The 27,382-nt window shown below is 35.3% G+C and overlaps 1 protein-coding gene across 1 annotated transcript; it reads left to right on the top strand.

Moving 5' to 3' along the window:
- Window positions 1-24: 24 nt before the first annotated feature.
- Window positions 25-23,089, top strand: LOC140157531 (ATP-binding cassette sub-family C member 9-like). Its single transcript, XM_072180751.1, has 11 exons — window positions 25-180; window positions 5,502-5,604; window positions 6,804-6,914; window positions 8,570-8,681; window positions 9,313-9,440; window positions 12,058-12,136; window positions 13,595-13,703; window positions 14,643-14,746; window positions 20,911-21,044; window positions 21,858-21,920; window positions 22,711-23,089. The coding sequence occupies exons 3-11, from the start codon at window positions 6,807-6,809 to the stop codon at window positions 22,846-22,848; spliced, it is 975 nt and encodes a 324-aa protein (XP_072036852.1). The 5' UTR covers window positions 25-180; window positions 5,502-5,604; window positions 6,804-6,806; the 3' UTR covers window positions 22,849-23,089.
- The last annotated feature ends 4,293 nt before the right edge of the window (window positions 23,090-27,382 follow it).

Here is a 27,382-nt window from a genome sequence, read left to right as displayed (position 1 = left end):
GTGAACACGAAAGCGAATGGGTGGAGTATTTGGACATGCGCCAATTATGTAAACTAGGAGTAAAAATATTTTGCTTGCCATAACTCGACAGAGACCAACAGACCACAATTTTGAAGAACAAATACTGTTAAAATGAATACAACCCCTATGGATGTTAGTTGAGACAAAATATTTGAACATGTAAGTATAATAACATGTAACATATAATAACACTAATAATAATAATAATAATAATAATAATAATAATAATAATAATAATAATAATAATAATAATGATAATAATAATAATAATAATAATAATAATAATAATAATAATAATAATAATAATAATAATAATAATAGTAATAATGCATACATTTTTTTTTCTTTTTCTTTTCTTTTTTTTCTCTTCTCTTTTTATTTTTAATATTATTTTTAGCCTTAAACTAGTGGGGCTATAATAGAACGATTATACGGGTAGTTGAATGAAATGAAATAGCAACAATGTAAATCACGTGGGCTTACCCATTGAAATGCATAAATATGCACACATTTCAAAAGTACATTAAGTTTTCAACATGAACATTATTTCCAATAAATATCCTTGGTGGTATACTAGATTCTTAGCAAAGCAAAATTATGAAACACAATCGTCCTCCATCACGTTGTCTTTTGTTACTGTCTAACTCATCTGATATTATATTTACATACTGAAAAGATAGATATAGGGTGGCCTATCAACTTTATGCAAGGAAACGTGTGAAATACAGACAGAATGTGTTAAACAACTAATGTCATAAATGTAGGCACAAAAGTGGGTAAATTTTGATAGCCACAAATTACCACATACTGCAGTTACTGTTCATTTTCCTATACACAATACACAGTACTCTCACCAAATTTGCTGTGTAAATCGAATGCATCTTTTACTGACTATCATTCGCTTGTGTACCGCTCTCTTGCGAAGGGCGTTAAAGCTAAACCACTTGACGGATATTTTTTGTACTTGATGTCAATCATGAATAATGAATACATTACATGTAGGTTAAAAACTGAGTAGGTTGGGCATCTGCAAATGGTCGTACCTCCCTGATATGTAAATGACAGATAACACAAAAAAAAAATTAAGAAATTATTTCCAAACCGTGTTGAGTCTACAAGCATTATGTTTCTCATTTTCAAGAATGCTGGTTAACAATATGCAGACTATTGTCTCATTTGGGAAACAAAGGCCCACACAGTATTGTTACCTTGCCTTGTTTTATAATAGTTCTCCCAACTAAAACTATAATGCCAGCTCATTGCAATAAGGCACAGGTAAAACAGAAACATGTGTAGTGTGGATTTAACCAGAGAAGATCTGATTTAACATAGTTGCGCTGTTTTCAATGAGTGTTATCTTGGTTTAATAGCTTTTAATGGGGTTTAAGTCCTGACAAGGTCGTGGTGAATTCTACTGTAGACATAACCGCATCATGAATTTAAGGCCCACGGAAATCTTATGTAAAAAAAAGTAACAGCGACCAAACAAGAATGAATTTAACTGTAGAGTGAAAAAGAGTGAATTGGTGAAAAAAGGTTACCTACAGACCACTCTATTGTATTGAAATAACTAGAGTGATAAGTTAGCGAGTGAATAGTGTGTGCATTTGAGTTTCAAGAGACTGAAATTTCACTCCCTGATTGGAGAAGGAGCGAGTTATAAATACAATCCCCAAAGACAATCCATAGTTACTTTGCAAGCGGTGTAATACTAAATTTAATAAAACTTTCTTATCGTCAGCCTGTTACGCTAATTGTAAATTTGAGAACAAAGTACAAAATATGGTTCAAGCATGCATTTAAACATATTTATTCATATATCTTTGCACAAGAACAAATGATAATGATACAAATGAAAGGGAATAATTCGAAATAATTATAGTGTGATTACGTAACTGATGCATGCTTGAACCACAATTTGTTCTTTGTTCTCAAAATTACAAACAAAAATGACTTAGGCAATTAGTGTAGTAGGCTGACGTTATATCGATGTATGTAGATATTTTTATTGATCTCTAGAAGAGAAAACCATATTCTTTATTGCTGCCGAGATCGTATTTGGCGTTTCTTAGTTCATAAGCTTTCATTTGGTAGGGGTTTTCACCTTTTTAATTAACCCGAATATGCTCATTATGAAGGTCAAAGGTCATGGTCAATCATTAAAGGGGGTTGGTAGATGTTTGTTATAAAGGATAATAATATATTCTTCTTCTCCAACATTTTCAGCATATTTTAATTGTAATGTTCAACATACTCTACATGTATATATTTCAATACGATATCTTTCAATTGTTCAAACATTGTATTTTTCAATTGTTAAAACATTGTATTTTCAAAGCCCCTTTTGATTAAAGGGGGTTGGTAGATGTTTGTTATAAAGGATAATAATATATTCTTCTCATCCAACATTTGCAGCATATTTTAATTGTAATGTTCAATATACTTTAAATGTATATATTTCAATACGATATTTTCAATTGTTCAAACATTGTATTTTCAAAGGCTCACTTTGATCCACAACATGCTCATCCATCAGGAGAACAGTTCTTAAACCCAATACATTTGTACATTCATTTAATGACCTTTGAAGATTTGGGTACAAAACTCATACTCTGCAACTTGAGCTCAAATTTTGCACTATGATTGTGTAATTGAGGTTATTGGACCATGCCACTGGAATGAGGCTCTTGTGGTCCATAGCAGCTTCACATTGGGTTTCATTGTTTATGTGGATAATGCTGAATTAACTTTCTTCAAACAGCTGCATTCGTTCTATAGTTTACAGTCAAGTATCCCTTCAATATAGATGATATGTGTACTCTCTAAGCAACAAATTTCCTCGAATTCTAAGTTATAGGCATATGCCTGATTCCAAAAATCACAAACAAAACATACGTAATATCAACGTTTTATATTGTGGAATATCCATTCAGTTTGTATCTATTGCACTTTGCATCGTCGCTAAAAACTGTTAAAAAAATATTAAAATGAAACATACAAAGAAGCAAACAGTACAAACAATACAAAATGGAAATTTATTTGCTACTATCATTTTAGTACACTTGGAACTGCGATTTATCAAAGAATGTGGGTATATTCTAACACAAGTATAACAAACACAATAGAGAAGATATTAACATTTGTTTTTCTTACTTCTTTTACAACCAAGAAAAAAGGACAACAGTGTTGTTTTTTGTTGGTTTTCTAACACATTATAAAAAAGGAGAAACGTGGAAAAAACAATTAATTAAAAGCTGCTGTTTCTGTGTCTTTCGTAAAAACAATGCATATGTGGCGTCACTTTGTGACTTTGCTTGTGGGAGAAGAAGCAGATTGACAGAAAGAAAGAAAAATCTAGAAATTTTGCGGTCTTGTAAGACCACGAAGTCCAGATGAAATGACCTCTGATGACTTTGACTTGACTTTGAAAAAACATGTCTTTTCGTGAAAAATGTAGGTACTAAGTTTAATAAGCAATCTACCTAAAATAATTTGACCTTTGTTGACCTCCGATGACCTTGAAATAATTTCCATCACGTTTTGAATCAAATCAACATTACATAATTATACTAATCTTCATTTAAATTGGACAAAGAAGAGGAAGAGGAGGAAAAGGAAGAAGAAGAAGAAGTAGTAGTTCGGCTGGACTAATTTCTATATGTCTAGTTAGCGGGGCTAATCTCCAAAGTCTGCTTCAAAGACAGGAGGTCCAAATAATGCTCCATCAAAAGTTCTAAAAGAATTTGTCTACGAACTCAGTAAGCCTGTTGCAGATATTATTAATGCTTCTCTAAGGCAAGTTCTCTCTCAGTGGAAGGAAGCAAAGCAGGCCTCTTTCCATGTCAAACTAAGGCCAATTTCTCTTGCAGCAGGTCTTGCCAAGGTTGCTGATCGATGGGGTGCTTGATGCTATTCCGCCTTACATTGATCACAACCAATATGGTAATCAGAAGGGAATGTCAACCACCCACTGCCTCATTGATGATTACCATCATATGGTTTCTGGAACAGAAAAGGCTGGTGATGTTAGCACTCTTGTCCTTACGGACTATACCTAAACCTTTGACATGATTGACAACACAATTGCTGTCATCAGTTTGTTGAAGATGGGTGTCTTCCCTGCAGTTGTAGAGTGGGTGGTCGACTTCCTTACCTCCCGTAATCAAAGAGTTAATACAAGCAATCCTTTTCTGAATGGGTTACTCTCTCTGGAGGTGTTCCACAAGGTACCAAATCGGGTCCTATAACCTTTCTTGCCATGATCAACTATGCATTGAATGATGTCCAGAATACAAGTAATAGAGTTTGGAAATTCGTTGATGACCTGGCAATAGGAGAACATCGGGCATATACATGTAGTGATGACAGTGCAATCCAGGAGAATCTTGATGGCCTATATGAGTGGTCTATTAAGAACAAGATGAAGTTGAAGTTGAAGTTGAACCCCCCCCAAATGTTATGCCGTGCAGGTAGGTCTTTCCATTGATGATAATAAATTTGCTGTTGTTGAGAAGGATATACTCCTGGGTGTATAAAACAATTTATGTTGGAACATGCTGCTTCACTTTGGCATTCTGGTCTCACTAGTAACATGAGTAACCAGGTGGCACAGCTTGAGAAAATTCAGAGACGTGTTTGCAAATCCATCCTTGTGTTACAATTGGGCCATAATCTGTTTACGTAGCTTGAAATTTTAACGACACTGATGTTTCAATGAATGCCAGCCAACATTATTTGCTCGAGAAAGTATACTACCTAAGCAGATTACTAAGCTACCCTCCAACTTCAAACGTTGTCTGAGATGATACAAATCATCTGCAAGGAATTGGCCCATAAAGCAAGCACAAGCACAACTGTGAGGTTCTCATCCTGGTTCCCATCAAGTGAGTATAGATCCCACATGACCCTCAGAAGACCACCAAAATTCGGCTTGTTTAGATGAAGGACCAACTGATTTCAATCTAGTCCCTCACCCTTTCTCACCAACCTCCTTTAGCAACTTTTTTTTTTTTTTTTTTTGCCAGTCATTTTTGATATTGTTCCAAGTGCAATTCTTAGTGTGTTTATATTTATTCTCATGGGTTCTTTTTTTTTTTTTATGTCTGAGTGTTTTTTAAAAATAAATTTGAAAATATGATGGTTCTCTCTAGTTTTAATGTAAAATGTTTTGCAAATCAGCTATTGGCTGCTATGTGATTTTTTTTAAATATAAATATACATTATATACAATAAACGCATTAAATTTCGAAGAATAATGTAATCTATAAACTCAATAGTCTGAATGTAAACAAGAACTGTCTTTAAAAAAGACATGGATGAAGATTATGTTTCATAATTTTGCATTGACAAATACTTGGAATGCTAGTATTTTTTGTGCTTGACATAACTAAAAATACGTCGAATATCCGTTGAAATGTGTGTATGGATTTATCGCTCATTCAGTTCAAAGAAACTTTTTATATTCTTCTTTTTCTACAAAGGGACCAGAAACGATTTTTCGCCAGAATACTGCAGAAAATCGATACCAACAATGCGGCCTTTTTATATCTTCAAGCGAGTTAAGCTTGGCTGGGCGTGCAGTTGGTGAGATAATATAGTAATATCAATTGTTTTTTCCGTCTTTATATTCACTTGTCTTTATGTTCTTTGCTTTCGCCCTCGTACTGTGTATTCAAATTTATTTGTCATAACCATGAATGCATGATTTTTGTACTGCCAAATTTCCACAAAAGCATATGTTTTTCTCTGCGTATGTCACGTGTTTTTGTTAGTCACATAATATGTGTGTAACCTTCGATTCAATAATAAGCTCCATGTTCTTTTGACACTCGTACAAACATGCGGGCCACCTTTTTGCGTGCTAGAGCATTTGCAAAATGGAGGTTTCACGCCGGATATAATACCGCATTAATTAAAAACATAGTTACTGTAATGAAAAAAAAGGTGTAGGTGCGATAAAGTAGATAAAGTTCTTAGTATCTGATCCAGAAATTTCACTTACTTGTGTACGTTTCAACAAGACCTGTTGTCTTTATCAACACTTGATGAGTAGTGACTGCTATTGGCTGGCAACCGACACTTGAAGTAGTTCCAGCGTTGATCTTGGAATTGCCAGTTGGTTTTCCTCCAAGGGATTTTAAGATTCCTGTTTCAGAAACTCATCAAATATGTGAGATAATTGATATTGTCCTATCTCACATATTTGACGATGACGAGTTTCTGAAACAGGAATCTAAAAAATCCCTTGGAGGAAAACCAACAGGCAACTCCAAGATCAACGCTGGAACTACGTCGGTTGCCAATAGCAGTCACTACTCATCAAGTGTTGGTAAAGACAACAGGTCTTGTTGAAAGGTACACAAGTAAGTGAACTTTCTGGATCAGATACTAAGAACTTTATCTACTGAACTTTACAACGATTACACGATTTTAATAGATTGTGTGCTTTCTAAATGCACCATTAAAATATTGCCAAGTATGCCACTTAGCACCAGAAACAAATTTGTTCGATCTTTGGATCGACCGTCGATGCTGCTTCGATGCTTGTTATTAATGAAATAGCAACTAATTAATCAGAATTAATGCTAAATTTATACTTTTCAATATCAATACAGGTAAATATTTGTATGTTATCATAATTAACAATGGTCAATTAATTACATAATAAGGATCGACCAAGCATCGATGGTCGATCGAAAGATCGAACCAATTTGTCTCTATGGCCTTACTGTACTTTTGCATTCTGTCGACTTTTTATATTCGTACTTTTACTTAAATATCAGAGTATGTGCGGAGCTGTCATCGTATTGACTGTGGGCATCACAACTTCAATGGCATTAAATGGCGTACTGGATTCAAGTCTGGTTGGTCTAGCTATGTCCTATATGCTGATGGTACGTATGTATTTTACAGAATGGTGAACAACAGTTTTATAAAGCGCGAGTATTGATCAAGGCAAAAAGTCACTGTTAAAAAATTGACAGCGTCGCCCTCTGTTGACATAATAAAACAATGTTTATACTTGGATACTATTAAATTGGTCGATATGACGTGATCACATTAAGAAACCTTTTTTTTTTGTCAAGTCAGTATTCTGACACTCTTTCGTAATAGAGTAGCTTAGAGTATACAATGCCTCATTTCAAATATATAGTTTTAGTTTTGGTTTTGGTTTTGGTCACGTGGTTTCCTATTGTCCTGCCTAAACACTTGAATCACAAGATATCGAACTCTTTGTTTCTACCTTTTGTTTAAAACTAAACATTTGTGACAGGTAGTTTCGGTTTTGGTTTCAGTTTCTTATAAGTGGTGTGACGAATAAAATTACAGGATTTTCGAGTTACCTGATCTAAGTATACAAAAGAAATGTTTAAATTTCGCAGTGCAATATTCACGAGCAGAGAAGTCGAACAAAACAGTCTACATTTGAAAGCATTGATTTAGTTTGAAAGCATTGGCTTGAGACTACGAAATAGCCTAAGCTGATTTCACTGTGAAAATATATAGACCATCGAAATATTTGCATTCGACATTACAGAAGGGGCTACTACTGTAATTGTATAGGTGCTATAAACAAAATCGATTCATGTCCTTAATCCCATGTACCAGAATCGATGGAAGGCCATTATATGACCTCTAATAACCTAATGACTTTTACTGAAGCAATTTTTACTGCAAAAAGTAGAAGATAGAGGGGGGAAGATTGGGGTGTGTGTGTGGGGGGGGTGGGAGGGCAAGGGGGATATGGGCCGGAAGAGAGAGAAACATATGAGAGAGAGCATTGGAAGTGAAAGAGAAGGGGAGGAGAGCTCGAGATGAAGATATCGAATGTAGGGGAGGAGGAGGGGAAAGGGGTAATTTAGGAAAGAGGTGGTTATATAGGGAGGGAGCCCCCTCTTAAAGAGGTATGGGTTGTGCTTCCCGGGGATAATAAACTAATTCATAATCAAATCATCTCCATGCATCGTTTATGTTTCATACAAACAAACAAATTCCCCCCCCCCACCCCATCCTTCAGTATACGCGCATGTATATGATTTCTAGGCCTAGAACTCGTGAGTGTAATATGCCACCTACCTTCGACAGAGAGCATCAACTGTCGTCCGCGGGATAGATTTCCGATATCAATCATGATAATAATTATGTTAGCACAATAGGCTATTGTATACTTCTGGTTATATACCCTATACTGGGTCCTCCCAGCATAATAGTGTTATGATTGCAGATCAGATCAGCTCTACTTTTTAATCCCTTGATTTTTGGTTTCTGAACAAAAGAGAAACCAAAACTATATATTTGAAATGAGGGAGTGGCTATACGTTACACCCTGATCGGTACGGGCTGTAATGGCTGTGTCATGTGATCTGGATGTGACTCAAATGCATTCTTGCAAAGTATAAAATTTGTACTGAATCGAGGATTGAAACCTATTGAAATTTTAAATATAATATGAAGAGATTTCAATATAATATTTTGTGTTTGTAAATTGTTAAACTTAATATACATCATTGCTAGTTGGCCCTGTGTCTCATTCATTGTTTCTTCTCAGATCGCGTTACAATTATACAACCTAATTCGTTTCGGTGCAGACACTGAGATGCAGATGAATCCTGTAGAAAGAGTAATACATTATTCTCAAATACCGACCGAGAACTACGAAGGTATTCCTTTATTTTCTTTATCATCACGGTTTTTGTTGTCATCAACATCTCGTCATCATCCTTGTCGCCACCATCATCGTCATCATCATCGTCATCATCTTTGACCATAATCGTAATCGTCGTAGTCGTCGTCATCGTGACCATCACCATCAACGTCCTCGTCATCGTCATCGGCAACATCATTGTTGTGGCCATCATCATCATCATCATTATCATCATCGTCGTCATCTTCATTATCATCATCATCATCATCATCATCATCATCATTATCATTATCATTATCATTATCATTATCATTATCATTATCATTATCATCGTCATTATCATCATCATCAGCATCATCATCATCATCATCATCATCATCATCATCATCATCATCATTCATCATTCATCATCAATCCCTAATTCAACGTCCTCGTCCTCGTCATGGGTCGCCGTCATCATCATCCTAATTATCATTACCATGTCATCATATTGGTCATTATCTTCATCTTCATCTTCATCATCTTCATCATCATCATCATCATCATCATCATCATCATCATCATCACCATCAACATCGTCGTCATCGTCGTCATTGTCATTATCATGGAATTTTAAAAAAATCTAGTCTGTTTTGTATTTTTTTAAGGTAATGAGCCAACAGCAGACTGGCCGTCCCGTGGTGAAATGTGCATGGAAAGAATAGCAATACGATACGCTGAGCATCTACCACCAGTAATAGATGGTGTTACACTTTACATAAAACCAGGAGAAAAGGTCAAAAAGGCGCAAAAAGATTCCAACAAGCGTAACAAAGAGACTTCAGTTTCTTCAATGAAGCTTTATTTAAAGTAGTTTTTATTTAAGTTTTTACTTCTCTGTACTTTTCAGAACTTTCATTTTATTTGTCAGTTCTTTTGTTTCTGTTTTCTTTTGTTCCTTTTGTTTTTAAACATTCACCACTCTCAAACCAGATGTCTGGACCGTGGGGTTTTGAATAGGCCAGTTTGTCACCAGTAAAAACTGGACCTTCATCTAATCAAATGCTTGTAGCTTTGCTTCTTAAAGTCACATTTGATTCAATGGGGTGTCATAATGTGCCGGATAAAGTTCATATATTAAATAAATAACTTGACCCAAATATGCTTTAGTTTTAAAATTAGGATCTTTCTTTCAAGTGTAAGGATACTTTTTGGAGCAGTATATAATAATTTTGTAGGGGAAATTAGTTATCGTTACAGAAGAAACATTTCAGTGAATAACAAGCCTGTTAGCTAATAAGAGGAGGATTAATAAGAAGAAGGATTTTCTTTTGCCAATGTACCCAGCAAACACAGAACATTTTATAGAAAAAGTTTTATTGTCGGGTTATAACGTTGTAATAACGTTCAAAGCGATTTTTGAAACATAATATTATTTAAGACAAAGCAACAATATTTGTCTACAATATCTTACGATAACATAGTGACAACATGCAATGCTTTTTCACATAAAACGTTGTAAAAACGTTTTTGTATGACCTTTATAGAACTGTTTTAGCCGAAAATCAATCTTGCCTATAGTTTTGTACATAGCCAGAATTTCCCAAATTTGCATGGGCGCCCTCACATTATGACGTCATATTGACATTATGTGGTGAATGTTGGAATGTACTTCGTCGTCAGAGTGCTACACTATCGTAAGTGACATTTTTGGCCAAAATGAGATTTTGACGAATTATGGAAGGCCGTATAAAAACGCACATTTTAAACCAGGTTTTAAGTTTCAAAATTGCTTAATTATTTTTTAATTAATAAAATAAAATATCGTTAGTGCAATGCAATTTTAATTAATGCATGCAACACTATCGTATGTGCCACTTACGATAGTCTTGCACGCTAATTTTGTTTTTCATTTGCTGCAAGACCATCGTATGTGCCACATACGCTACTTTATTGAGCCTAAACAGCAAAATTACGGAATGCTACACCATCGTAAGTGCAACACAGTCTCTAACACATCACTGGCTGTGACGCTGCACTGCAAAAACAAGTGTTTATATTTAAACACCATATTGTGTTTATCAGAGCAACACTTAATAAACACATAATTCATGTTAATGGTCTAACACTAATGTTCATAAATTAACACTTGGTGTTATATTACAAACACTAATGTTTGTAATATAACACCAAGTGTTAATTTATGAACATTAGTGTTAGAACCATTAACATTAGTGTTAGACCATTAACATGAATTATGTGTTTATTAAGTGTTGCTCTGATAAACACAATATGGTGTTTAAATATAAACACTTGTTTTTGCAGTGTGACGGCTGTATGCGTTGTCATCATGCTGGCTAAGTTCATAGCTCCTGTGACTGGTAATACAGGCGATAAATCCGGTGTTTTTAGTTTTAGATTCATTAATAAACCTTGAGAGATAACATTACGGCAAAAGGTGTCTTGCTATTGTAAGTCTTATGTGCCAAAATAAATTAACACTTGTTAAGAAACATAAAATGACAAAATATTGGATATTTGAGCCCATATTACGCATATCCTAATTTAGCAATGAATACTACACTATCGTATGTGGCACATACGATAGTGTTGCACTCTACACTTGCAACACTATCGTATGTGGCACATACGATAGTGTTGCACTCTACACGCATTTCAATTTGAGTGTAACACTATCGTATATATGTGGTACTTACGACATCTAAATCAGTCAATAATTCATCGATTTATTAACTTTAACACCATTTATATAGTTTATATTATTAAAATCAAATTGCTTTAAATTCCCATGTCATTTTATGGCTACTTGGAAACAAACGGCTACGCAAAACACAAATATGCTTCTCCTGTAAAACTGTCCAAACTGCACTTACGATAGTGTAACACTCTGCCGACGACTTATTTTGGTATCACTGGATAGAAGAAACTCATAGCTATAACGGTATAATTATGACGTTTGTACAAAGATTTACGTTTATACGTGTTACAAAATATGGCTCAGTTGTTGTAGGGTTAAACTGTTTTGAATAAACCCAAAAACGTGTTTATAGCACATTTGCAACGTTTTAATAAAAATTTTGTGTTTGCTGTGTATGTGCCATACAAAAAGACAGTAAAATAGCTTTAATAGCTTTGCATGTTAGAAATTGTTAACCTTAATCATGACAAAAGGACGTCATTATAGTGTAGTGATGTAAATAAAAGTTCACCGCATTTTTACCATTCAAGCTCACCCTGTCATCTTTCAAGGGGAGTAAGAAAAGCGGCGAAAAGGACGAGGGAAGAAAGGATGACAATTTCTTATAAATTAGTTTTTAATACGTAAAAGATATACGGAAAGTATAACTAAGTCGATGATTGATACATTATCATTTTTTATATTTATAACGTAGGTTGGAATATGCGGCAGAACCGGAAGTGGAAAATCTTCACTTACTTTAGCTTTATTCAGACTGATACAAACATTTAAAGGTATACGCAAGTCTGTATGATAATAACTATAAGCAAGTGTTTGAAGTAATCTGTGTAAGAGACGTTTACCTGTGGCTATAATTTGTTTATATCCGCACCCCGGGTACTACTTAAGCAAGGGTTTTACAAATTAGGACTTAACGCAGCTGCGCTACTACACATAGAGTAAATCTTTGAATCACGACCAGTACAAATGTACAGGCTGAGTCAAAAAGAAGTAAACTCATGTTTGAGGGGCTGTAACTCGAGATCTGCAAAGAATCTGCTAAAAATAAAAATACCACTGGAAAGAGCAAATTCTATACGTCTAAATAAAAAAAGAATTGTTGCAATTGCTCACAGCAAACTTAAGTTATACTCATTTGAATACAACCACCCATTTTTGTAGCTGCACACGGCTGATTGATTTTCATCCATTTCAATTTCGACAAATCAGCAAAGTGCAAACAGGATTTATTGTTGAAAAGACAACTTTTGCTTTTAATTAATATTCAACAACAAAGTCCATGACGGTACTATAGTTTGTATGGGATACGAATTCATGTCTTTACGAACGATCCGGCAGAAGCTTGATTGGGGAATGTTGGGTAAAGGATTGCGCTGATCTTTGGTCTTGCTGTTAACGCATGTCTAACTCCAGCATTGTTCACTTGTGATCTAGTAGTTCGTGGTCTGCCTGAAGCTTCCGGCTGTCTGTCTCTTAGTGTCCCATGCACATTGAGCTTGTTCACATTCTTATATACTGCTCCCTTACATGAAACCCGGTTAGCTGTAGGAAATTACAGACGAAAAAGACGCTGCACTTCACGGGGACTCTTAGTTTCATGATACTTCGTCTACAGAAACGTGCGCTCCCGTGCAGTAAATTGTGGTGGCATGTTGTTATTTGGCCCGTTTTATTAAAATGTAGTGCAATGAGCTAAAATTCATATTGAAAAGAGCCCTTTAACATGTAAGAATTATTGATCGAAACCACACCTGCCACCGAACTTTATTTGCATTTGAATATCGCGCCTTACCAATCAATATAATACTGCCCCTACTTGGGAAGTGAAACCGTGTGCAGCTGCAAAAATGGGTGCTTGTATTCAAATGAGTATAACTTGAGTTTACTGTGAGCAATTGCAACAATTCTTTTTTTTATTTAGCCGTGTAGAATTTGTTCTTTCTAGTGGTATTTTCATTTGTACCAGATTCATTACAGATCTCGAGTTACAGCCCCTCAAACATCAGTTTACTTCTTTTTGACTCAGCCTGTATGATAATACAAACCCAAATGGCGCCATAGGTAAAATCCTAAAGCAATCCAGGTGGACAAAATCTCGCAAAAATCCTTCAAATCAATTTGGAAGTCCGGGAGAGAAATAATTCAGAATTAAATGCGCCAAGTAGTTCCTTATTTAGAGGCCGTTGGTAATATCCATTCATCATAACACCTTGTCATGCACTGTGTTACAGGTACAATCAAGATAGATGGAATCGACATAGCAGGGCTTCCTTTAACCACATTGCGTCAGAGGCTGTCTATTATACCCCAAGATCCTGTTTTATTTACCGGAACAATACGGTAACAAAACATTCTCTTAAATTCGACTTGTTTTTACATGACGAGTAATTTTCGTTGAAATCGTAGCATTTAATTTTTTGGCTCCTGTTTAGCCAAAAACAAAACTGACATGTTTATTAGCGAGCAAATTGGCCCAGCAATTGTTTCATTGCCTTGCACCAATGAGTCTCTGGTTCAAGCCCCTGCCGTTCCCATTAAGAACTGTATATGCATCTTGTTTATCCTGATCCATGTTTCCTGTGTTCCTGTGGGATCTCTTTCAAAATCGGCGATTTCATTCACCCAATGGAATTGGGGGAGTTGCACAGATTGGTGGATGTTATAAAGTGCGGATAGCTCAGCGGTGCAACCGGTCTTAATTGATGCGATCTGATTCTGATGATTCATCAGAGGTAGCGAAATTACAGCGCTTTGAATACTCTAGGAAAAATTCGTTTTATAAATCCAAAATCCAAAATCGTGAACTTTTTTGCAGTGTTTATGTAGAATAAAAGTAGATTTATGAAAACATGACAATTGATCCGCAGGGGGTTAAACCATACTGATATGTGATGTGATCAAGCAAAATCAGCCAGAAATCGGAAATATTGATTTTGAGATATAGCCAAACAAAAGGAAATATTTCCTTTTGTTTCCTGTTGTTTTGCAAACTCTTTAATTGCTCATAATCTTTTGAACTGGTTGTTCAAATCCAATGGTATTTTATGCAAAATGCAGCTATGTAAATGCTTTTAACTATCCTATAAGAAACTGAAAATTGAATATGACCGACTTCAGACTGATTTTACTTGATCACACCACATTATGTCAATTGGGAATTGCAAATTTTGCCGAGATTTCACCGACAGGCTAAGTGTAGAATAAAATGTTATTGACAGAAATTAGCCTCAATTATTTTCACCTTTCTAAGATTTCATTTTGATATTTCTTTTCATGTAGAAGTAATCTTGATCCGTTAAAACGTAACACCGATGGAGAGCTTTGGGAAGCCTTGCGTATTGCTCAGCTGAAAGATGTTGTATCCAGCTTTGATGCCGGCTTAGGTATGGGTCACAACCTAAAATCACGCCTTCCCATGATGCATTTCTGAAATTGTACAAAATTGTATTGTATGGAAATTTACTATAGTCTTGTTGGATTTTGCAGAGACATACGCGAATCAAGTACTAACCTACTCCGGCAAAGCGCTTACACACACGTAGGTTGGCGTTTTATCCGATCGCCAATGATCGCTGTTGACACAACCGCGTATGTTGTAGGCTATATGCACTGATTCAAATCTGCCACTGCGAATTTCAGTATAGCTTACTCTCAGCTTGTTACAAAATGCACTCTATATTTAAAGACCCATTCAGTGATCCAAGCGCAAGTGTAAAAAATGTTTATAAATTGCTTAAAAGTGAAAGATAAGTTATTCAAATTGTCATTTGATATGTTTGAAATGAAGAATTTGGCAAAAAAAAACCCAAAGAAAACAGCAATATTGATGAAGTAGAAACCCCATTAAAATACATGTAGCTAATTTATATACTGTCAGTATATAAATTACAGATTACATAAAGTTGTGTTTCTTCTTTCATTAAAAAGAGTGCTCGATCCTGTGAAGGAGAGCGTGTACATAACATTAAAAGAAACAAATTTATTCCATGTTCACTACGATCCGTTTCGCCCGAAGGCTCCTCAGGTGAATGAGAGAAATGTAGAACAAACTTAGAGTCATGCGTTTATCGCGTTCCTTAAACATGTTTAACGTATAAAAATCAAGCGCGTTAAACATGTTTAGGAACTGCGATGAAACGGATCGTAGTGAACATGGAATAAATTTGTTTCTTTTAATGTTATAAATTACAGATTAAATGTTTTATTTTACACGGCTTTCGGCTGGACCACTAGCAGGTTATGTTAGTACATAAAAGACAATGACAAAGGTACCAACATCCGAATTTTGATAATTTTTACGATCCTCCGGTTGAGCAAATCACTGAATGGGCCTTTAACAGAGCCGATTATTCATATTGCATTAATTTATCTCAAGCAATTGTCTTCATTTTCTCAACATTGGTTCAGCGCTGATTTATATTCATCGTAGGTGCTTAATATTTCGCTGGTCGCAGTATATAATCACGCGTGCAAAGTAAATCGAGGAGAGCGTACACACACGCAGTCAAGGTTTGTCGATACGCCAGCTGCGAAATCACAACAAAAAAAAAAAAAAAAAAAAAAAAGGCAAGATTCGGCCATTAAGACATGACTTAATTTCCCACACGGGGAACGTGATTTACAAAAGGGGTTACCTGAATGGGTAATTCCATTTGCAATCTACACCCGATGTGTAGGAGATTAAGGTTATGTCTCTCTCTGTCTGGGTGTAAGGATTTCAACAGGAATGACCCATTAGCTGCTGTGAGTTTGCTTTGCTTTATTTTAGATTTGTAACATTATAGTACTGTGTGTATGTGCGCACATAATTTTTAAACATTTCATGTTGGTGGTTGTGGGATGAGGTGGTTATGGGTGTATGTATAATATGGAATCATAGGGATATTTTTCAAATTTAGTATGTCTTTATCTGTATGCGTCCACGCTTAACCATAGAACTACGAAAGGGGTTGGTGTTCCACCCCCAGAATTTTTTATCTGTCATAAAAAACGCACGCGTTTACGCCCAAACGACCTGAGGTAATCGTATACATCCTTTGCGCTCATTTTGGTGATACAATTTTTACCTCAGCACCTTCCCCGGTGGAAGGACCGGCCGCTTAATTTCTTTCTGCAACCATAATGGGCCGCAATTTATCACTAACCGCAAAGTCCGAGGCAAGGTTCAATATTGTCAGGGTTAGGGTCTTATGGTTAGGGTTAGGGTACGGGATAGGGGTTAGGGGTTAGGGGTTAGGGTTAGGGTTAGGGTTAGGGTTAGGGTTAGGGTTAGGGGTTAGGGTTTAGGGTTAGGGTTAGGGTTAGGGTTAGGGTTAGGGTTTAGGGTAAGGGTTAGGGTTAGGTAAGGGTAAGGGTTAGGGTTAGGGTTAGGGATTAGGGTTAGGGTTAGGATTAGGATTATATACGTATTTATTAGTACTAATATACTACTGTCTGTTCAATTAGCTTAGATTCTTGAATTTTTAAGATATTTGAAAAAATACAAAATTGCGGTCAAAGTCATCAAAGAAAAGTGTTAGCACAGCCTTAGACCTAACGTGATTTATACTTTTCAAATTCTAAAGTTCAATTTAAAACCCCATTTCTTTTCAATTTTGGTCTTTTCCCGCGATATTTTCAAAACATGCCGTACAACGTCGGGTACCATAAACTTTTTTGAATCAATCCATTTAGAGCAATGGGGACGCCGGACGATATGTCACAATGCGCTGAGATAGTATTTATTCGACCATCCGCATCAAGAATTGTCCAGCAAAATAGCTATATTTGTCAGTAGGCCTATTTCAGATTTGTGTTAAAATCCTACTGTTGAAACATTACCTTATTATTTATGAACTACATGTAAGTTTTCTAAAATAGACCCAGCTTATATAAATACATGCCTTGCGTATTTATTTATTTATTTATTTATTTATTTATTTATTTATTTATTTATTTATTTATTTATTTATTTATTTATTTATTTACTTATTTATTTATTTATTTCCTTTGCGAATTTATTTTGCGAATGGATCTGAGAAGGTGTAGGCATTTAGGCCTATTATAAAACTACACATTTATGTTCAATTAGTTATTTCGTTTTGTTTGTTGAATACAAACTATGAGAAGGACAAAAGAACTTTTGTACAAGAAAATATTATTCAAAATAATCAGGTTACAGAAAGCAATTTTTGAAAAGTCACTGTATCTGAAAATGTCAAGCGAATGCTGATTCTTGGGAAGGAATGATGGTATTAAACAAAACTCAATTTACATTGTAAACCAGTTGAAATAAGATGGAAAAAAATGTTTAGGAAAAAATAATGCTCAGAATAATCTTATGCATAAAACGTAATCGCGCCATATAATTTCGTGTAACAAAACCGGTGGACCATCATCACCTATAGAACCTATCCAATAACCGGAACGGTATAACAATAGAGGCCCTGCATCATTTTATCGACTGGCTCCAAACAAAGGATTTGAACCGGTGTCCTTCACCGTAGTTATGGCGGAGTGCAGTTCATTCAATCAAATGTTGTCATCAACCTATTTGATCGTAGTGCAGGGTTATGTGTGTGAGACGAACTGTCACGGTAGATTGCAATCATGCTTTTGTTGAATGCATTTGAGTAGTCCGCCATATTTACGGGATGATACGTCACATGCAAGGCCTCTATTGAAATGACAGGACAGATTGGTGAACAGGTTGTTTTGCTATATTGGATAGGGTCTATGCCCTAAGTTGAGAATGGACCGTCCCACTCGATTTGTAAAAAGGTCGCGAACCCTTTGGGTGGACCCAAGTAACTGCCTAAAATGAAGCAAAATTGAAAAGAAATCGTGTTTTAAATTGAACTTGGGAATTTGAAAAGTATAAATCACGTTGGGTCTAAGGCTGTGCTAACACTTTTCTTTGATGACTTTGGCAGCATTTTTTAATTTTTTCAAATATCTTAAAAATTCAAGAATCTAAGCTAATTGAACAGACAGTAGTAATACTAATAGTATATTGTGTGTATGCACTTTATTCCGTAATCAATAAGTATCATAAACAAACACCTTTCTGGCACAACGAATCATAGCACAGTCGTGTAGGCATTAGACTATGGATACATAGATTGTGGGTTCGAACCCCCAGGTAAACCGTTGTAGAATTTTAATTCTATCGATTGCTTTTTATTTTATTAAGTAAGAGGAAATAATAATGGTAATAAACTCGTGTTATATCTAGCCTCATAGGCCTATAATTACATGTATGTACTATGTGTTATCGCATTGCGGCCCATTATGGTTGCAGAAAGAAATAACGCGGACCGGCCATCAAAGATGACTATAGAAGGGGGGGGGGGCGGTTTAAGTGGGGCCAAAATGATTTTCATTTCGCTCTTGTAAATATATTTCAAGAGTACTGACATTTTACTTGTTAGGTGAAAATAGTCATTTCCTTTTATATTTTGGAGAAAATTCGGTGAAAATCGCATTTTTGTAGAATTTTTAGCCGAAAATCAATTTTGTCTATACTTACATAGCCAGAATTTTCCAAAATTGCATGGGCGCCCTCACATTATGACGTCATAGCAACGTTAGGTCGAAAAAGTTTGTACTTATTCTGGTATCACAGGATAAAGGAGACCCATAGCTATACATTATTACCAAATATAAAGGTATAAGACGTTTATAATTACAAATTGAGGGGGTCGCAACAACCCCCACCCCTCTTCGTAGTTCGTGTTACAAAATATGGCTCAGTAGTTCAAAGATGTAGTCGCACGGGATTAAACTCTTCGTCTGATGCCAGCGATAGGTAAAGCCACATTAATATTTTGGCCAGCAAAGACCCCATTGTATGGATTATGAAGAAAACGTTCCCACCATGTGGTTCCGATAATAATGACAATAATGAGGGAAATCTATGTCATTTTGACTAAACAAATGTAAATTTTTAAATTTTTAAAATACCCGGGAATATTTTCAATAGTTTTACATAAATATTATTATAAATCCAGGTGACATTTCTAGAGAATTATATAAAGATGAAGATGTTGATGTTGCTAGGCAACTTACCCACCTGTAAAACATTCTCCATATTATGTGCTGAAAATTAGGCATCAGGTGACAATTTAGATTAACGACAAGTGTTCTACTTGTATTAAGTATTCTACTTGAATAGCAAGCTGTATTATTATTTTCAACACATGTACGAATTGTAATGATAGGCGAATAAAACTTTTCATATTTAAGTCAGAAATATGGATGGCTTTGTTCGATATATACGAATAATTTGTACTTGAAAGTACTTGATGTGGTTTTTTTTAAAATGTTTTAGATAAAAATCAGTAAGAGTAATTCATAAAAATCAGTGAGATTTCAATCCCTCTGATAATTCATGTTGAAAGGTTATTGTAATAATTATATATTTCACATAATGTGGCTTTTTATAAAACGACACAAAACTTATTAGCTGATTCACATTTCGTTAACTGATATTTATATAAATGCAAAGGGGGTATTTACATTTCATAGCGAATTTGCAGTAAAAGTACGTTCCGTCCTTCGGAGGGGACGTTAAACCGCAGGTGCCGGAGGAGAGGGTAAATACACATACATGTATATCGCAGTCCGTTTCGAAAAAGAACACGGTGATAACCATTAACCGCCTAGGTAGTAAAGGGATTATATAGGGATACCATATAGTAGAGTGGTTAACCATTATGGGTATCCTTGAAGCTCTGTCTTCCAGGCTAAAAAAATCGTATTGCTTAATCGTTTAAGGGGGTACTACACCCCTCGATAAATTTTTGTATATTTTTGCATTTTTCTCAAAAACTAATAACACAGTGGTAACAAAAGTTATGTATATTATAGGGGCAATGAATCCAATTATTACACTGAAATTTCAGTGACCCAAGACAAGCGGTACGTTATTTATGATAAGAAATAATGTACCGCTAGGATGTACCTCATTTCCTATCATATATACTGAACCGCTTGTCTTGAGTCACTGAAATTTCAGTGTAGTAATTGGATTCCTTGCCCCAATAATATACAAAACTTTTGTTACCAGTATGTTATTAGATTTTGAGAAAAATGCAAAAATAGTCACAAATTTACCACAGGGGTGTAGTACCCCCTTAAAATAAAGCTCGCGTATTGGAATGTTGATGCGTCTAATGCACGAGCCCCGGAGGGGTAGTGGATTAGACGCATCAACGTATCAGTACAAGTGCACTATTAAGTACAATTTCTCGAGCAACAACTAATACGCATTTATTAACCTATTTCATACACGAAAACAAACAAACCAAAAAACCCGTGATTTTGCTATTTTTAAAACACAATTGTCCCAAAAATGTTGGAAAATACGAGCTAATATGAATGCATCAAGCAACAAGAGAAAGCACTGCTTGAGTACGCATCCGTGCAATTATACACAATTTTGTTGTACTCCTGGGATTGTTCTAACGTTTGGTCTGATTGGTTCTCAATATGTAAAAGAGTATATAAAGGAAATACAACTTAAAACAAGTCTTGCTTTGCATTTCTTTTCTTTTGATTATTTTTACAGATAGTCCCGTGTCTGAAGGTGGTGAGAATTTTAGTGTTGGTCAGAGGCAGCTATTTTGTCTCGCTCGAGCCTTCCTACGGAACTCACGTGTACTTATTATGGACGAGGCAACAGCGTCTATAGACTATTACACCGTAAGTTAGCCATTTAGCCATTTGTCTCCTTCAAAATTATTAAAATATTTTGTTTTGCAAAATAAACAACAATATATCTTTATCAATATAGTTTTATCTTGGACCTATTAGATCGTTTTAGCTTTCCCGTAAGTCAACGCCATTCAATAATTTGTCATGTTTCTCGTTCGATTACATCTCAGCAAACACAAAACGTGTTTGACATAATTCGCAACATGTTATAAAAGGTTTTCAGAAAACGTTTAAATGTCGGGTTATATAAAGAGTATATAAAGGGCATAGAACGTTTTCATAACATTTAAAAAACATTTTTTGATAACCTACTGCAAATATTTTAACATAATGTTATTTAAGTGTTGACAAAATATTTGGCAAACATGTTTACAATAAATAGTTTACAATAACACTTTGAAAATAGCCTGTTTTCATACAAAACGTTTTTAAATATTTTCATGACCTTTATATAACCAGACATTTAATGTTATTAACACGTTTTTACCTAAACCAAAAATATAACTTGTTTAAAAACGTTTTTAAAACGTTTTTGTGTGTGTCGGGATCACATATAACCACAGATATACCCAAACAAAATGTTTGCAACAAATTGATACAAATCAGTTTCAGCTAATTTCTAGAGGGTTTTGGGCTTTGAATTAATGGGACTCGCCAACCAAGAGTTTAATTACATTAAAATGAGGAAACCCGGAGAGGAAACCTAAAAAATGTTGTTATTATCTAATATGAAATACCTGAAAACACCTCATTTAAAATATTGGAGGCATTTGAACAAATTCATAATTTTATTTATTTCAGGAAAAGATTCTCCAAGAGGTCGTGAGCACCGTCTTCAAAGACAAGACAGTTCTTACTATAGCGGTAACATATTAATTAATTATTGTAACACTCACTTCCACTATGCCCCATTACGCTGCAGAACCCTTAAAAACGCTATGTGCTGGCCAGATTCCTCAACATTAAATGTCCAAGTTTTGATATCATTTTCTCAAGAGCTAGCTTAAGAACAACTAAACCAATACCAGGCTTGTTTGTACAATTTGACAATTTACAATTCTTTCAATTTTTTCCAATTAAAAAATAGAAATACATTTGTTGCCTGCAGTCGACACCCGCATTGATGGAATTAAGGTTTCATCAACTCGTCCTGGTAGTTTTGGTTAGAGGGACCATGCTGAAAGCATTTCCCTATTATAGGTCATTATAGTTAAGTGAGTTATTATCCCCCTTTTCAACTAAAAATTGGTGAAATATGTCATATTGTTGAAGACATCTTTAGCGTAATTGATCCACCTGTCTCTGTATATAAATCTCTTGTCCATCCGTAATATTTCCGTCTGTTTGTGTAGCATTGGCCGTCTTTAATTGTTTTGTTTTTTTGAGAAACAAACTGAAGAAAGACTGTATCAAGAGCAGTTTGACCACTGGATTATCTGCCAGGAATCATGCATGGGCATAATGTCATAGAGCAACATTCTTCATAATTATCGTGTAAAATTTGAGCTTATAATTTGCGTGTTATTTAATTAAATTAAATATAATTTAAGTAAGAATTTTTTATTAGATAAATGTAATATTGTGTACATAAAACGCCTCTTATATTATAAATTCGTAATTATATTGATTTTGTTATTTTGTTTTTATATTTCAGCATCGGGTATCAACCATAATGAATTCGGATACGATATGGGTCCTATCGGACGGTGAGAATATTGATTGCGATACACCCGATAATCTACTGGCTGACGTGCACAGTATTTTTTATAATATGGTACAATCAAACAAGTAGAGTTATTTGACGTGTTAGATGGTCCTTTCTGGTCACATCTGGACTGACCTGGACAAAAAAAATAAATATTTCTAGACATTGCTGTTTCTTGTGTCAGCATCGTGTATCGACCATTTGTGATGCGATCAAGCATCAAATCAGTCGGAACGTGGAAATATTAAATTTTCAGTTTCTTATAAGAAAGTAAAGAGCGTTTACAAAGCTGCATTTTGAATAAAACCCCATTGAAATTGAATAATTTGTTCCAAAGATATGAGCAATTAAAGAGTTTCCAAAACACCAAAAACAAAAGGAAATAGTTTCTTTTGTTTGGCTCAAAATTAACATTTCCTGATTTTGCTTGATCTGATCGCATCACATTATGAACTCGGATACGATATGGGTCCTGTCAGACGGAGAGATTATTAAGTGTGATACACCAGAGAATTTACTGGCGTGTACAAGAAGGGTCCCATCTGCAATCACAGGTGTCATGTGCAGTAGTGGTCATGTGTATACAAATACTTCCAGTTCTTCTGAAATCTCATTATGTAATTCCAAAGATCAAAAGTAAAGCAAAACCTCATATTGTAGCAATCAGGGGCTAATAATATAAAACTTCATAGTTAACGATTTAATTGTTCAAAATTAATAGGATTAATAATATTTGGTCATTTGCGGGTACCTATGTAATATGCAGTGCAAAGGGAAGTATTAGAAGGTGTATTTGGGGGCATTTCCTCAAGTTGACACATTTTAAATAAAATACCCAAATTGCACAGGCGAGGTTTATGTAACTTTTGGCCCATTTTTTAATATTTGGGTTCTTTTAATTTGACTAGTGGAATTATATGAGGTTTCCCGCGTAGCGATACATTTGACACCTCGATATTTTATAATATGGCACAAGCAAATTATATATCAATGAAAACAAACTTTATTGATATAAATCATATATAGCAATATCAGTAAAGGATAGTTTATGTAGTACAATATAAATGATACAATTTCAAAATCTAATAAGCTTGACATTGTTTGCCAGTCAACCATTGACCTTTCACTAATAACTTCAGACTGATTGATCCCCGGTACGTCGAAATATACATTTTCTGAATTCTTGTGACCTGGAGATTAGTAATGCTTTAAACCAAATCAGAGCATTTTAAGTTTTGACTCATGTATAACCTTTGACCTCATACTTCTTTATTCCCTGCAATGTATAATGTTACGTTAAGAGCTAATACGAATGAATCATTAACATTAATAATACTTATAAATTTGCAAAGCACGATTGTGTCCATATTTCATGTTTATACATGCATGTCGTTTAACAATAAATTACAGCATCAAACACATTGTTCATTATGAGTTTGACAAAATGCCGAATATCGATTCGCCATTTTGTTAAACGCATCATGGTTTCCCTGGAATTATAGAACAGGGATCACACGATAGCGAGCCAGAGGGAAGCAAATCAATTATTTTACGGTTACATATCGTGATAAGTGAGCAAATGAGGGCGGTATACAGTGTTTGCTAACGTACTCCGCCTGCTGATCCCGTGTCCCATAATTGAAGAGAATTTCATTATAACATGAATTTAATACACAGACAAATCAATAGCCTATATGATACTCTGTCACATTCATTTATAAAGAGCGCGCGTTGAGGACATACGAACTCCAAAACATACAATAAATATATTAATGTAACAACTTTTGTAAGCCTAAGGCAGCAATGGTCACATCGTCACAATATTTATATTCAAAATTGATGGTTTTAAATAAAATACTTAACTAAATACAACAGATGTGGGTGGGCGTGGTTAAACTGGCACATCAACAGTACTGACGAAGAAGACACATTGCGTAAATTGTTAAAACGCTTGACTGCTATAATGTCATGTATGTGTGAATAGATTTTGGGATTTCGTACGGCGACCATAACTTATACACGGTAGCCATTTAATCAGTCGAAAAATATTCACCATGGTAATAATGCGATCAAGCAAATCAGTCGGAACTCGGAAATATTGATTTTGAAATATAGCAAAACAAAGGCTGTTGTTTTGGGAACTCTGTAATTGCTCATAGCTGTGGTACTGATTTTTCAATTTCAATGGGGTTTGCTGCAAAACACAGCTTTGTAAATGCTTGTTACTATTCTATAACAAACTGAGAATGTGACATTTCCGAGTTCCGGCGTGGGGTGCACTCCCATATTTTGCCAGGGGGGTGGTCCATACAACCCCCCTATGACGCCTGTATGTGGGTTTCTGACCAAATTAACCTCATATTTGACCGTTTTAGCCCCAAAAGTGCCAATGTTTTGCACGCTTGCACCATATTTCATCATTTTAGCTTCTTTGGTCAATTTTTTTTCACGCGCTTCGCGCGCATTTGTACCATAAACTTATTTGGGCGCCAATAGGGGCTGGATTCACTATACTTCAAGAAATGTATTCTACCCCGACTGATTTTGCTTGATCGCTCACATATCATAATATATTAGCGCAGGTGTAACAAATGTCTCAATTAGATCGATTGTCAATACGTACGATACGCCTCCAGCGGTTGCTTGGGAGAGGCTAACATACGCACTGCATCATGGGAAAATGGCAACAATAAAATCTCGCGTTACACGAATACAACATAGGAACACATGTCTATGATGTTGCATGCCTACTAAAACAACATTATTATCATTAATTATAATATAGAACATTATTATTATCACAGTCGCGTAAAATTTCAATGGTGTTGAGGTCAAAATTTGGATTAGCAAAAGCAACCGCTGGCGGCGCATGGTATTATGAATTGCGATAATTAGTGATGTTCTAACGATATCTTGTTAATATTGTCATAAGTATAATAAAGTCCCCCAGTTCTTTCCCATATTATACGTAAAAATGCTTACAAGTTTGAAAAGATAAATAAGTCACATGCACACAGACCATGTATAAATGTACAAATTCAACGTAAGAACATTCTTTCATATCAATAATGAGTAAATCACTCGTACCCAAACAATAAGTTCGTATAATAAATGACAATACATCAAGTAGACTAAGTAGCCCACTAAACCACGTTGTTTGGTCAATAAGGCCAGTTGAAATCCATGCACCTCTACGGAATACTTTTATTCTTCCACACAGGGAGTGTGAATTTCAAATGGAGTCACCCATTTAGGTAAATCTACACCCTCTGTGTAGTAGATTAAGTAGACATGGGGTTATGTATTTCAACTGAAATATCCCCTTATCATGAAATTGAGGCACTTTAACGGCAATCGCTGCCCTCGTCTTGAGATTCGAAGTACAGAAAATCCTGGCGGATAAACAATGAGAATAAAATAATATTTAGGAGTAAAGAATACCCAGGACTATGTAAAGTTAAAGGCCTATAATGAAAGACAGAGATAGAAAGACTTAATCGCGTCCGACGTCAGGGCAAAGGCGCTCCGTGATTGGTTGCCAACGTGCGCAGTACAGCATTTTCTATTTAGTTGTCAGAATTTCAGACGCGAACTAGTCTTTTTATCTCCGTCATTCATTATATACACTGCTCAAAAAGTATCATTACGCTAGAAAAAGTCGCCATGATAAAAATCATAAAGAATAGATTGAGCACATTAGTTAGCTCACTGAAAGCAGCATTTCATACTGCAAATTTTGACACCTCATTTGAGTGGCCCAGTATAAAAACGGCCCATGGCACATTTTTGAAAAATAGTCAAAGGTCACCAAAGGTCATCCATACAAACATAACACATCATGAATGTAACTCGGGAATGTTGTCAATTTAATCTTTTAAGCATCAAATTTCTTATGTATTTTATTGAACATTCGTACATTTACAGTGACGATTTCTCCCAATGACGAAAAATGTTCCATGGGCCGTTTTTATACTGGGCCACTCATTTGTTTCTCCGCGATCTAATGAAAGAAAGTTACAAGCCTTTCAATGGTAAAGGGTCGGATTTCAAAAGTTATAGAGGTCCATATACAACGGATTCTGCATAGATTCCTAGATGAATATCCAATTCGCGCCAGTTCACTATACACAGCTGCTATGTTTGTCGCATGGTTGATTAATACCTGTAGATGAAAAGCAGACTTGAACTCTTTTTAACCTGTGGGACACATTGCAGAAAATATCTAACAACTCGATCAAACCAGATACAATCCTAGAGGGTCTGCGCCGCATCCTTTTGAGAAAGTGGAACAGCAATAACCAAGAAGCACTAAGAGACCTCGTCAGAAGCATGCGACGTCGCATTACATCAGTTGTGATGAGTGATGGAGGGCACACTAAGTATTGAAGGATAAACTGAAGTAAACTGACGGAGAGTAAAGAATGAAAACAGTAGTCATACTGCAGTTACTGTCCGTTTTCCTATACACAATACACAGTGCTCTCACCATTGACGCGTGACCTCTACAAATAGTGTATGTTGGAAGAATGGGCACTTGCCTAGTTAACATCACTGTGTGAAAAATAACCAGCCAATATTTAACTTATTCTCCAAACTTCTAGCAAATATATTTCTCTAACAT

The sequence above is a fragment of the Amphiura filiformis genome, chromosome 7, assembly GCF_039555335.1.
Source record: "Amphiura filiformis chromosome 7, Afil_fr2py, whole genome shotgun sequence".
In the NCBI taxonomy this organism is placed as follows: Eukaryota; Metazoa; Echinodermata; class Ophiuroidea; order Amphilepidida; family Amphiuridae; genus Amphiura; species Amphiura filiformis.
The sequence above is the reverse complement of the archived record's forward strand: the minus strand, read 5'-3'. Positions and strand labels throughout refer to the sequence as shown.

Coding starts and splice junctions, on each gene's coding strand:
- LOC140157531 (XM_072180751.1), top strand. CDS start 6,807: ATGTGCGGAGCTGTCATCGTATTGACTGTGGGCATCACAACTTCAATG. Junction 12,137..13,594: donor ACTGATACAAACATTTAAAG/GTATACGCAAGT, acceptor ACTGTGTTACAG/GTACAATCAAGATAGATGGA. Junction 14,747..20,910: donor CAGCTTTGATGCCGGCTTAG/GTATGGGTCACA, acceptor TTATTTTTACAG/ATAGTCCCGTGTCTGAAGGT.